The sequence below is a fragment of the Saccopteryx bilineata genome, chromosome 5 (assembly GCF_036850765.1).
Source record: "Saccopteryx bilineata isolate mSacBil1 chromosome 5, mSacBil1_pri_phased_curated, whole genome shotgun sequence".
Classification (NCBI taxonomy): domain Eukaryota; kingdom Metazoa; phylum Chordata; class Mammalia; order Chiroptera; family Emballonuridae; genus Saccopteryx; species Saccopteryx bilineata.
In genome coordinates this window covers 71,873,251-71,887,043 of record NC_089494.1, presented here as the reverse complement: position 1 = coordinate 71,887,043, position 13,793 = coordinate 71,873,251, and the positions used below count along the sequence as shown (strand labels likewise).

At 34.6% G+C, this 13,793-nt stretch overlaps 1 protein-coding gene across 2 annotated transcripts in view; it reads right to left on the bottom strand.

The window, feature by feature from the left end:
- The window catches only part of SLC38A11 (solute carrier family 38 member 11), a 70,768-nt gene that overhangs the window by 44,348 nt on the left and 12,627 nt on the right, over positions 1-13,793 (bottom strand). For both annotated transcript variants that reach the window (XM_066280301.1, XM_066280302.1), the window contains 3 exons: positions 7,137-7,271; positions 5,789-5,854; positions 1,252-1,358 (listed from right to left, as the gene is read on the bottom strand). In XM_066280301.1, coding sequence (XP_066136398.1) covers positions 1,252-1,358; positions 5,789-5,854; positions 7,137-7,271 — 308 coding nt within the window. The remainder of the gene's footprint in view (positions 1-1,251; positions 1,359-5,788; positions 5,855-7,136; positions 7,272-13,793) is intronic.

The following is a 13,793-nucleotide window of genomic DNA, read 5'->3' as shown; positions in this document are numbered from 1 at the left end:
ACACATCAAACATCACAGAAAAAAGTAAAATTCAGTCAACTGTTGGATTTTTCAAAACAGAATATAAAAATATCCCATGTATATTTTTTTAAACAATTTTTCATCAGAATGCTTGGTATCATGTAGATATAGAACCAAAAATATTTTGGGTAAAATGCAAACATTCCTTGATATTAAGGAAATAAAATACAACCAGATGATATATCAACCTATGTTGATGGGTATAGATAGTGAGTCAAATAACTGTTTGGTTGGTTTCATTAGAAATAAATCAACATTTGTCTTTAGCATTAAAAATCGCAAATATTGGCCAAGTCCTCAACAATGAATCAATCAATACATTTACATTTGAATGCAATGGATGAAAAATAGGCACAACAGACATTGTAACTTATGAAGAAAATTTTAAGCCAATAAAGCGATTCATCCTTATTTCTAAAGTTAGTTTACTTTTAAATTATTTAACCTACTTTCTGTAAAAATGATAGAACATTTTTTAGTAAATTTAACTTGGTTTAAGTGTTGTTCTTTATACTTTCTAAATATAAAGTGGCTGTATGATGTCAGTTAGAATATCTACCTTAAAAAAGACAAAGAAGGGACATATTTAGTTCACACTCATCAACTATTTAACCATCCATTCCCTAAAATAAGCTCAAGATTCAACCATAGTTTACTCTAGGATAATTATAATCAAACTAAAAATAAAAATAAATACTGTCATTAAGAACTTGGTGGTACAGGCCCTGGCCAGTTGGCTCAGCGGTAGAGCGTCGGCCTGGCATGCGGGGAACCCGGGTTCAATTCCTGGCCAGGGCACATAGGAGAAGCGCCCATTTGCTTCTCCACCCCCCCTCCTTCCTCTCTGTCTCTCTCTTCCCCTCCCGCAGCCAAGGCTCCATTGGAGCAAAGATGGCCCAGGTGCTGGGGATGGCTCCTTGGCCTCTGCCCCAGGCGCTAGAGTGGCTCTGGTCACAGCAGAGTGATGCCCCAGAGGGGCAGAGCATTGCGCCCTGGTGGGCAGAGCATCGGCCCTGGTGGGCGTGCGGGGTGGATCCCAGTCGGGCGCATGCGGGAGTCTGTCTGACTGTCTCTCTCCGTTTCCAGCTTCAGAAAAATATAAATAAATAAATAAATAAATAAATAAATAAATAAATAAAAGAACTTGGTGGTATAGACAATAAAATAGTTGGACAAAATTAACGTGGGTAAGAGAGTACACTTTGGTACCTACTAAAATGTAAAAATTACCTTTCCGAGCTTTGCTATATCTCGGTACAAGGACAAAGGCAGAGTAAAGACAACCGTGGAAAGTACAATAATGAAGTGGCGACCAATAAGGAAGTTTTCAGGATCAACTAAAACACAATGAATATTAGAAAGTGTTTATAGGTATGAGTAACACATCAGCAACACAGTAAATATTGAATAATCAAAATGACAAATAATACTCAAAAATTTCTAAAGGACAAAGTTTTAAGAGTAAATATGCTCCATTAAACCATGTAAAATGATAAATAATATACACAAATACAAATATAAAATAACTTAAGGATAAATCTATAATTCAAATGATGTTAAAATATTTTACATTTAAATGATTTTAATTGCCTCCTAATCAGTTTTCTTTTTTTCTGCCTTCTTTTGCCCCCCTTAGAGTACAGTATACTCTTAACCTAGACTCTACAGAGATCCTTTCCAAAGGTAAAAAACTTGTCACTTTTTGTCCAAAACTCTTGCCCTCTAATGGCAAAACTCTTCATTCAGAAAGTGAGCTACATGGAGACAGGGCATTTCCTGAGACTTTTAAAAACATTCTGTATTTCAAAGATACTTGATCAGTAAAACTTTAAGAAAATTTCAAAAGTAAAGTTTTACATAAAAATAGTCACTATATTTCTATCCTTTTGTTGAAAAAGAAGTATTTTTCCTGAACGAAAGTAGAGAGAAGCAATTTGTTAGAGAAAAAGTCACAAGGAAGCTAGCTGCTGTGGCCTGGTATACAATATCTTAGACTCTGGGCTACCATAACCAGTCAATAAAAGAGAGAGAGAGAGGGAGAGAGAGAGAGTCTAGCATAAAATGAAAAAATTATAGATATAAATTAAAACATCCAAGTGTATATGTATTTTTTAAAGCTGCGATAATCACAGTATTTGCTTCAAGAGCTTTGTACATGTTCTATTGAAGACATCATTTGAATTTTTTATCCCATATTTAATTCCTTCAGAGATCATGCAGTTATACTGTTGAAATATCTTCAGTGGTACCAAGTCTATGTGCATTTAATTCTGCAAAGTTTAAAGCCTGTAGAAACCAAGTCTGTCAAATAAGTAAGTGTGATTTTTTTTAAAAAGAAGCTATTTCTCTGAAGCATGAGAATAATTTTCTTCTATGGCTAATACAGTAACTAAAAAGAAAGTTCCAAGATGGGAAAATGGTATAAATTTTACACATACACACCTACACACAAGGATAGAATAATCATGAGTGTTTAATTTGGCCATTACTAAAGAACCATCATAAAGTTGTGAATTTAAACAATAAGACAGAAAGTTTAGGTTCCCAAAATGCAACTATTTACATATTCCGGGTGATCATAACTTGAATTAATTATCTGTATATTTGTTTTTATTCCCTTCAAATCCTTCCCTTTATAATATATATATTTGGTAGAAAATATATTTTCTTCACAGGGAAAAATCTAAGCCTTGAAAAACACTAAAACAGACTGCTATGAATAGCATTTAGGAGCCTAATAACTGAGAATCTCCATTTGTGTAAAGGACATTTTTCATTAATGATTCAAATGATGTGATCTATTATCCATACTGATATTCTAACAAAAAACTCACCCAAATAAACATTTTAAATGTTTAAAAAAATAGTAGGAAAAATCAAACATTGCAATTTTTCAAAAAATTCAAAATCATATAAACATACTACTTTTTATACCAATGTTTCTCATTATTTTGATTTTTATCGTGAAGCAAGGCTTTGGTTATCTGGGAAGAGTATAAGCAATTGCCCATTCCTCAGTATAAGACATTGGTCATATTATTTCAGGAGAAAAAAAAATGCATGCTTACTAAGGATTTTATCTGTTTCTAAAAATACTTTGGCATATTAATCTTTACATGACATATACAATCATGCATTACAAAATATCACATTCAACAATGTAAAGAAATTGTGATAAGAATAAAACTGTGTGTCTTTTGCTCTGTGACCTATATTTTAAAAGTAATTTTTTATGATTATAAAATTAATAACCAGGAAGGTCGTTTCAAAGGAAACTGTAAACTTATCTATACATACTCTTTGTAAAAGTAAAGCACTATAGATAAGTCTAGTCTAAAAGAAAATACATCAATATAAATTGTGGTTATCTTCTAATTGCGAAACACATGGGATTTTTTTTTGTTTCCTTTGTTATTTTCCAGTTTTTCAATGGAACATGAATTAATTTTAAAGAATTGTTACTTTATTTTATTATTTAAGAAGTAATACATATTTATTAGGAAAATATTAGGAAACACAGATATGCAAAATGGAGAATGTAGAACATACTCATAACTTATTCTTCTTGGGAAAACCAAGTTGGGACAATTCTTCCAACATTTGCTTTCTTTTTTTTTTCTTTTCTTCCTCCCTCCCTCCCTCCCTCCCTCCCTCCCTCCCTCCCTCCCTCCCTCCCTCCCTCCCTCCCTCCCTTCCTTCCTTCCTTCTCCCTTTGTTTTTTTTTTTATATTCTTTTTTAAAATTAATTATAATGGAGTGACATTGATAAATCAAGGTACATAGGTTCAGAGAAAACATCTCCAGGCTCCCTTCATTTTTAATGTATAAGTTCAGAGTTTTAAGGGTACATGTAACTTCAGATAGTCATATAAGATAACACTATACATACTGTTCTGTAACATACTTCTTGCACTTAGCAGTATATTAGGGACACATACCCATATCAAAACATAAAGATCTATTCTATTTGCTTATGGCAGTTTAAGTATTATATTTTCCTGTACAGTACCTACTGCACAGATGGATAGAACATAATTTCTTTAAAATTTCCTGATAGAAACATTTTGATTATTAATTTTTATTGATTTTTAATTTTACAAAAATACAATTACAAGATAACCACAATTTATATTGAATGTATTTTCCTTATTTATTTATGAAAATAGAGATTTTTATATAATTTAAATTACATTGTATACACAGTTTCATATTCTTTCCATTTTTACTTAGCATGCTATCCACTCACATGATCTAAGTTTATGATATCATGATTTGGAGTTTGAGGACTAGGAGAGAAGCTGCAAATAGTTCAGGGTAACAATAATAATAGCTAACAATGTTGGGTTAACTTACTATATGCTACGCACTGTCTATATTATCTTTTTTGTTTTACATAAAAAATTGTATAAAGTAGTTAATATTCTAATTCATCATTTAGAGATGAAGAGACTAGAACTCAGAGGACATTAACCTTTTCAAGGTCACATAGCATTGGTTTTGTGATTTGACATTCAAGCAGCCCTGATTTCCACTAAACTTTGTAAGAGAGACGAGTGCAATTTCTAGCTCTAGGTTTTGTTTTACTTTGTTTTGTATCTCTTTTAGAATGAGTGATTCAAGCACTAAGAGGAAAGGCATTTTTGTATCAATCTCAACTATGATAACAACTACAGAGTTAGGTCACAATAAAATGGGAATTATATGACTTGTATAAGAAGCTCTTCAAAACACGAAGACAGAATTATTCAAATAGCCATAATATGATGAAAGGTTAAACAGGGATGGGGGCTGTGGCATGTGTTTAAAAGGTCTGCTTGAGAATGTTCACAGCTGCATTTTCATAATTTCCCCAAATTGGAAACAACCTAAATATTTCTCAATTGTGTGACAGATAAACTATCCAGTCATAAAATTAAATACTCCCCAGATATTGTTTTTCTTTCCTTTTCTTTTCTTTTTTTTTTAAAGGCCAAACTACTATATACTCAAAGTCATGGCTGAAGTTCAAATGCACTATGCTAAGTGAAATAAACAGGACTTGAAAGGCCCTTGATTTGGCATTTTTGGGTAAAGGAAAACTAGGCAGAGACATCAGATCAGTGGTTACCAGGGGCCGGAGCTGCGGGGGTATTTGACTACTAAAGGAAATAGGGAAAATTTGGATGTTCTGGAATTGTTCTTTGTTTTTATTGTGGTTGTAGTTAATATGACTATATGCATTTGTCAAAACTCACAAGACTACTTAATAAAAAGGGTTAATTTTAGCATATTAAGTTATATATTAATAGAAATAGTGGGGGGAAAGACCAGCTTAATTATTTAAGGAATGGTATAGTAAAATTAGTACATGAGAAAATTTTACCAAAAAATTGGTGATACGTAGCATATTTTAAATATAAAGTATTCTAAGTACATTAATAATATTTATCATATTTACTATTAATAGTAATACATATTACTATCCATATTTACTATTATAAAGTATAATATAGCAGTAATAATATGACTAAGCATAGTGATAATAGTAGTAATATTTTTATTTTTTATTTTATTTTATTTTTTTAGTAGTAATATTTTTAAACAGCTAAATAAGAATTGAGCTATATATAAAGGTAGATTAATACTTTAGGATCAGAACAAATCATGGATTTTTTCCAGATACTTGAAGTCATTCAACTCATACACCTGCAAATAAATATTTTACTTATAAATTATTATGAACCATACCAACTATGAAAAACTATATAAAATAAATATATTTACTTACCTCCTGGAATTCTTTGAAAAACTTTGCTCAAAGTGTCTCCAGTTATTATGTTGTAACTTATCATAGCTAAATATATAATTAAAATAATATAGTCACCAACAGTTTTCATCTTGAATATTTTGAAAATAATCTGTTACTTCCCAAACATTTGCATAACCTTACTACTTTTAAATATATTTTTGATTACCAATATGTACAACTTTAAAAATAACTAGACAACAGATTTATTGGAGAATATTGATTCACATTAAAATAAAAGATTTTTACTTTACAAATTGATTCTTTCCAAGTATCTTTAAATAATAGTGAGATTTGGTAGTCATTTGTAATGTGATTTACTTGTCATTAAGGTTCAATTTCCAAATCCTTTGCCAGGAAAACACATATTGCTCAAAGTGATGAATAATAATAGAAAAATGTGAAGGCTCTAAAATATCTCATTTACAAAGTAATATTTTTTGGAAAATATATTCTTTTTTTGTTTGGGTGACAGAGACAGAGATACAGAAAAAGGGACAGATAGGGACAAGATAAGAGCATCAACTCTTCATTGTGGCACCTTAGTTGTTCAGTGAGTGGCCTCTTGCTCAAGACAGTGACCTTGGGCTTCAAGCCAGCGACCTTTGGGCTCAAACCAGTGACCATGGGGTCATATCTATAATCCCATGCTCAAGCTGGTGAGCCTGAACTCAAAACAGATGAGCACGCCCTCAAGCCGGCAACCTCGGGGTTTCGAACCTGGGTCATCCGCGTCCCAGTCCGATTGTTCTATCTACTGCACCACCACCTCGGTCAGGTGGAAAATATATTCTTAGTCTTTGGTGTAGATATAAGAAAATAGTGGTTTGATCAATTGTTTCTGTTTTACTCATTTAAACCCTGAAGTCAACTTGGTCATTGTTGAATGTTAACATTTTATTTATTTAAGAAGTGCTAGGTGACATTTTTATCATTATGGTACAGCTTTAAATAGCATGTTGGCCTGTACATGGCTTTCACATATTCTTGGGTTTTCAAAGAATGTATTTCAGCCTCAGAAGAAATCTATTGTTTCTCTCACTGACATTTAATCTCAGATCAATCTATTTTTCACCAAACTAGAGAAGCACAAACATTATCTTAATACAAATCACTCTCAGTTTATTTCAATGAAATACGTAGAAAACCAACCAAAAGGACGAGCAGATAGGAAAAATGACTAAAGAAGTCAACACTTAATTTGGAATATATATATTTCAACTACTAGTACTCTTTCATGACTGTGCAATGACTATTAAAGCTATGTTATTCAGAAATGGCAGGAAGTTTATGCAAATAAGTATAAAATGCATCTTTACAGTCATCTTACCTATAAAAGGATACAAAAACTGTAGAAGAGAGAGAAGGAGATACCCTGGTAAGCCAAAGGTTTTATTGACTAAAGACTGGTAAGTGTCTGTTCCAGAGAGAGCACCTCCTTTTATCAATAAAATAAGGGAAAAGTCTGTGGTAAAAATAACAATGAAACAAATGTTAGATAACATTTAATAAAAAGATTTTATATATTTGACTTTAAATAAAATAAAAAAATTTTTTTAATGCTATAGTAAATTAGCATGGCAAGGCTTATTTCCTTTCCATAAAACATTACTCATCATGAAATGGTACTGTTTCTAGTTATGTATTTTTCAATTGAGATGCAAGTATACTTAACAATCCATGCAATGAACTGTACAGAAGAAGATACACAAACTAGAGTCAAGCATCAGTTTTCCATTTTACTTCCTAACCTAACGAATGCCATGACTATTGTGGCTCAACTGGCCAAACAACAGAATGTAGGTAATGAAATATTTCATAGGCATTTAATGTATGAAGATTGAGAGTAAAAAATGCTGTATGCTAGCATAAAAAATAGACTTAGGAGACTCAGATTACTTGTTTTTTATCAAAGTACAATCAGTAACTATTCTATAGTTATGGTGAATAGAACATTCTAAGAATTTTTTGTAACTTATATTTTAGAGATTTAAATATCAATTTTAGAGTTGAAATTGAAGATATTAATATATAGATACCATACAATTAAACGTTATGATTTCTTTTTTTCATTTAACACAATGAACCTAGTGAGTGACATTTAACCTAGTGAACAGTAATAATACAGCTGTACTGAGAACACAGATATGCTCAGGATGTTTTTGGCTCTCTTTTCTCTTGCTGATGTTTCCACCACAGATGATTTCTTTTTATCCTTTAAGTAATTTGGAAATGCATTAAAGTACAAAGATGAAAATACAAATAATTAGTGCATAGTTTTCACCCTGATTCCCTCCCACAATAACTTTCAAGTTCTTTAATAAGCTCCAAATTGATAAATCTGGTTGACGTATCCTAAATCTTAATCTTAATTGCTCTTTCAGTAACATTTTTTTTCCTGTTACGTTCCCTTCTTTTTCAACCATCTTTCTTGTTTTTTGTGACATCACTTTCTCTTGGATTTTCTCCTACCTTTGGCCACTTATACTCAGTTTTTCACCAGTTTTCTTTTATTCTGGATTCTTGGACTTTCTTTCTCACTCTTCAAAATGTCTTCCTGTGACCTTACTCATGCCCATGGTTTCAATTTTCCTATAGATGTTAGTAACCCCTCAAGTTTGTATCTCTACTCCAAGCTCTAAAACTAAATTTCTACATCTAGCTGCCTAATAAACATTTTACATTGGAGATATCATAGACATCTCAGTTTTTAACTATCCAAATTCTAATTTATATATTTGTTCTGGAACCTGCTTCTTTATCTATATTTCTACAATCTGTGAATAGTATCAACAGAAATTTGTGGATTACCTGGACTTCTCATTATCCATCATCTATATTCCTTTGGTCACCAAATCCAATACTATAACATAAATTGTTCAACTGTATTCTCTCATTTCTAATCGCTAACCTATTTTATTTTAGGGCTTAGGCCTTTACTATATATGATCTGGATTACTGCAATAACCTTCAAATAGTTTTCTCATCCACCAATCTCTCTTATACCAAAATATTTTAAACATCTGTTAAGACTTTCTCAGCATTCCCCCTCAGGTGGGTCTGACCATATCATAAATCTGATCATATCTTCTGCTTAAAATACCCCAAGGGTCTTCTAAGGCCTTTGGGCAAATATCAACTCCTTTTAATGAGGCAAAAAAAATTATTTTTTGCAGTGCAATGTTGGATGAAGGACTTGTCTTTTCTGAATTGTATTTATGTTACAGCCATAAAAACACTAGCAAATACTTTCACAACATGTCTAGTGTGCCAGGCCTTTTTCTAAATGCTTTACATACATTAACTTGTTTAACATTTACAGCCATCCTTGGTAGGTGCCATTATTATGTCCCATTTAATAAATGAGAAGAGCAAGGTACAGAAGGTTAAGTCAATTGCCAAACTTCACCGAACTAGCAATGGAGGAGTTAGAATTCAGACCCTGGTAGTCTGGTTCCAGAATCCACACATTTAATAAAAATCTCAACTCTATTGCAAGTAACTGTAGACCTAGGGCAAATAATTTTAATCCACTGAAGTTTCAATTTCCTTCTCCATAAAAGTAGATCATGAATACCTATTTCATGGAGTCAGAAGGATTAAGTATAGTGGCAGCATCATACTCAGCATTTAGCCAGTCTTCAGGAAATGGTAATGATGGGACCATTCTTGAGAGCCTTCATAAATGTCTTTGCAAACCTCCTTAACCAGCATCTGCCCTGCTTATAATTACACAGTTCTGTTTTGTATTTTCATATTTCCATCTGCTTAACTTTCTTTGCTCTCTCACATATTTTTATAAACACTTAGTAGAGGTAAGTCTCTGCTCCTTTGAGATTATGTTAAATGCTAACGTCCCTATAATCATGCACATATTTTTATTATGAGGTTTTTAATGAAGTATTGTAACTCTGTATTTTTGCTTAACACATTATACAGTGAGCTTCATTCAGAAAGGTATAATGCTCTTCATTGCTACAGTGGCAGCAATGGCAGTAAATATTGTTGAAATTGATCAGTGGTATAGCAGGATTCAAATTTAATTGGATAAATGACCTAACAAATATATTTAAAAATATTCTGTAAACATAAAGACTATAGCCATTAATTATAATTCCTCTGTTTAAAATTAGGAAACTCTCCACAGAAGAGTTGAGTAGGGCCTTGAAGGATGAAACAGGTTTCACCAGAAAGAGTTAAAAGAAAATGTCAAGCAAGGGGAATATCACAGGAAGGCAGTGTGAAAGCATATTCTATGTGTGAAGAATAAAGTAGCCCAGAATAGCCAAAACATAAGGTCTATACATGGCAGTGTTGATGACAGGATGAAAGAGGGGTTAGAGTAGTTGGGAATGAGGCTGAAACTTCAGACTGTGACTACACTATGACAGATTTGAATGTAATAATTTTTTGTTGTCATTATAGAGTCTTGGAATGCTTTGATTGGGGAAGTAACAGTGATCAGGTCGAGGCTTCATTAAGGTCACTCTTGCAGTAATATGGAGGACTGCTCAGAAAGTGAAACAGCAACTTACTGGCCAAAGAGAATCAATGAAAACCTGAATAAGAGTGACGTCACGGAAATGGCGCTGTGAGCAGCGCGTCCGACAGCTCTCCCCTAAATCACAACAAATTTATCAACTAGAAACAGAAAAATTTATCCTCGGAGCATTCCGGAGTTCCACACAAACTGAAAGCGAAAGGACTGTTATCACTTGAATCTGAGAGACGAGGGTGTGGAGGAATCTACCACAGGGACGTTCTTTCAAACCTCAAGGAAGTGCGCCTGTGGTGAGTCAGCCCATATACTTGGGAACCGCGAGCCGCTGCGAGTGGCCGCCGCGAGCCCCCGCGAGCAGCCGCGCACACCCGGTCCGGTTGAGCACCGCTGACGTTCCCAGCGGCCCGCACACAGCGAGTGGGGGTCGCCGGCCACCGGTGCCCAGAGCTCCCCATTCGCGCGCGTGCCTTGGGCATTCCACGCGCCCAGGGCGCCCTGCTGGCCCGCACACCCAGGGGGCTCCATTATCCTGCGCCTGGTGCGGTCCAGCCTCCAGCGGCGGGGCGAGCGGGAGAGGCTTGGGAGATTCTCTCCGGGCGGGGCACCTCACCCAGCCATTCAAGCTAACAATCAAGCGTTGGGGGAAGGGCGCACGCAGGCAGCCTAAAATACCTTCGGAAGCACAGCTGCGACCCAATCACTGAAATTAGCTTAACCCATGAAATCTGCGCACCCTCGGATCTAATTGATAAGATCTCTCTCAGTTCAGCGATCTAAGACAAGAGGCGTGATATTTTTTAGTGCCTCTCGCTAAAGGGGCGGGAGCAACTTCTGATTGATAGAGCCTCCATATTCAGGGATAAACGCTAACAAGAAGGACTTGGCAGATAATAAGGTCTATACTACACTAGTCGTAAGCAGAGACTAGTGCCTCTTCTTCCCTGCAAAAACAGGCTACAAAGTGTGGAAAGCCTGGGTTGAGAGGTCCAACTAAATGATAGGCGCTGAACAGTCACCTTGACAACAATTGACTCCCACCCCCGCCTGATTACACTGGAGGCCCTGACTGTCAGAGCCTTTCCCAAAGCCTTGCACTGAGTGGGGATAGAGTGGGGATTTCCCAGCTCTTTGAGCCTCTTACTCCCCAGGCAGAAGCAGTTGCAGCCTTATAGCTGGATCACCAGGCTGCTAATTCAGAAAGGGGGGACTAGGAGAGAGAATCCAGGAAAGCAAACTCTCTCATCGTTGGACCCTGCAAACGCCAACAAGCCTTTACCTCCAGCAAGACTAAAGCCAATTATATGACATTGCCATAGAATCCCATCAACTGCAAATCCCTACCTAAGAGTGACACAGGGGCAGAGCCTGGGGTACAGAGTCACCGACCAGGAAGAGGGAGAGAAAAGAAAAAGGAAGAAGTTAACCTCTCAAAATCAAGAAAAACCCACAGACTTTACAACTTGATCCACTAATTTTTTTTTTTGTTGTTGTTGTTTGTTTCTTCTATCTTATTACCTTTATTTCCTCCACCTCGGTCCTTCTATTCTCTGCCCATCTTATGCTTCCCCTTTCTTGAACTACACTACCCATGAGTGTTGCATTTTATTTTTCTTCTTCATCCTCACCCTCCTTTAGGGTTATACTCCAAAACACTTAACTCTCACTCTCTCCTCTTTTTTTTTTTTTTTTTTTTTTGTCTTGCTTTATTTTGTTTTTTTCTCTTCCTATTTTATTTCTTCCTTCGTTTTTCTCTTTTTCTCATTTTTTTCCTTTCTATTTGTTTTTTCTTTTCTCATTTTACTTTCCTCCCATATAATCCTCAATCACGAACAAATTAATTAATTTGGGACTCAAGGCTTTTTTTGGCTTTATTTCTCTTTTTTGCTTTTGTTTTTATTTTTTTTTCTTGTTTGTTTATTTTTGTGGCATTTTGGGTCCTCCCAACCCAAGGTCTCCATTGTATTTAGTCTTCGCTCCACTTAATACAACAGATTTTTACTTATTATTTTTATTTTTCTTCTTTATTATTCTTTTTTGGTCCTTTTTTCTGGTTCCTTCTTATCCCTCTCATTATATCTCTTAGTTGACCATCACTTACAAGCAAATCATCTTATGCTTGTCTAATATTTTCTAATATTTTCTTCCTTTTTTTTTTTTTTTTTTTTTTGCATTTAGTAGGTCCCTACTCCCTTTTTTTTTGCCTCTTGAACTCTTCACCCCAAATCGGCCCTCCATTATAGGCACGATATTTCCCTGAGGAGGGGAGAGGAGGGAAAGAGAAGAGAGAAAAAAAGGGGGAAATAATAAATTATTACTGTTTTTTTTGTGGGGGTGTTTTACCTTTTTTTTTTTTTTTTTTACTTTTTACTCTTTATTAATTCTAATTAGTGCTATCAATAAGACCACCCTCAGATGCCGATAAGAAAGAGGAAATCGAATATTATGGATACAAAAGAAAGAGAGGTAACACAAATAGATGTGGAAAAATCTATGGAGAAAAGACTTAACATATTGGAAGCCTTGGAGCTAAATGACAGAGAATTTAAAATAGAAATCTTAAAAATACTCAGAGATATACAAGAAAACACAGAAAGGCAATATAGGGAGATCAGAAAACAACTCAATGAACACAAAGAATATATTACCAAGGAAATTGAAACTATAAAAACAAATCAAACAGAAATGAAAAACTCAATTCACGAGCTGAAAAACGAGGTAACAAGCTTAGCTAACAGAACAGCCCAGATTGAAGATAGGATTAGTGAAATAGAAGACAAACAACTTGAGGCACAACAGAGAGAAGAAGAAAGAGACTCAAAAATAATAAAAAACGAGAAAGCCCTACAGGAATTGTCTGACTCCATCAGAAAGAATAACATACGAATAATAGGTATATCAGAGGGAGAAGAGAAAGAAAATGGAATGGAGAATATACTCAAACAAATAATAGACGAGAACTTCCCAAGCCTGTGGAAGGAACTAAAGCCTCAAATTCAAGAAGCAAACAGAACACCGAGTTTTCTTAACCCCAACAAACCCACTCCAAGGCACATCATAATAAAGATGACACAAACCAATGACAAAGAAAAAATTCTCAAGGCAGCCAGGGAAAAGAAGAGTACAACATATAAAGGAAGGCCTATTAGATTATCATCAGATTTCTCAGCAGAAACTCTACAAGCTAGAAGAGAGTGGACCCCAATATTTAAAGCCCTGAAAGAGAGGAACTTTCAGCCAAGAATACTATACCCATCAAAGCTATCCTTCAAGTATGAAGGAGATATAAAAACATTCACAAATACAGAAAAGATGAGAGAATTTATCAACAGAAAGCCCCCACTCCAGGAAATACTAAAGGGGTTTTTCCAACCAGATTCAAAGAACAAAAGAAAACAACACCACAAGTAACAGCTCCACCAAGAACACAATAAAACCAAACTTAAACTGTGACAACAAAGGAAAAAAAGGGGGGAGAGGATGGAGATT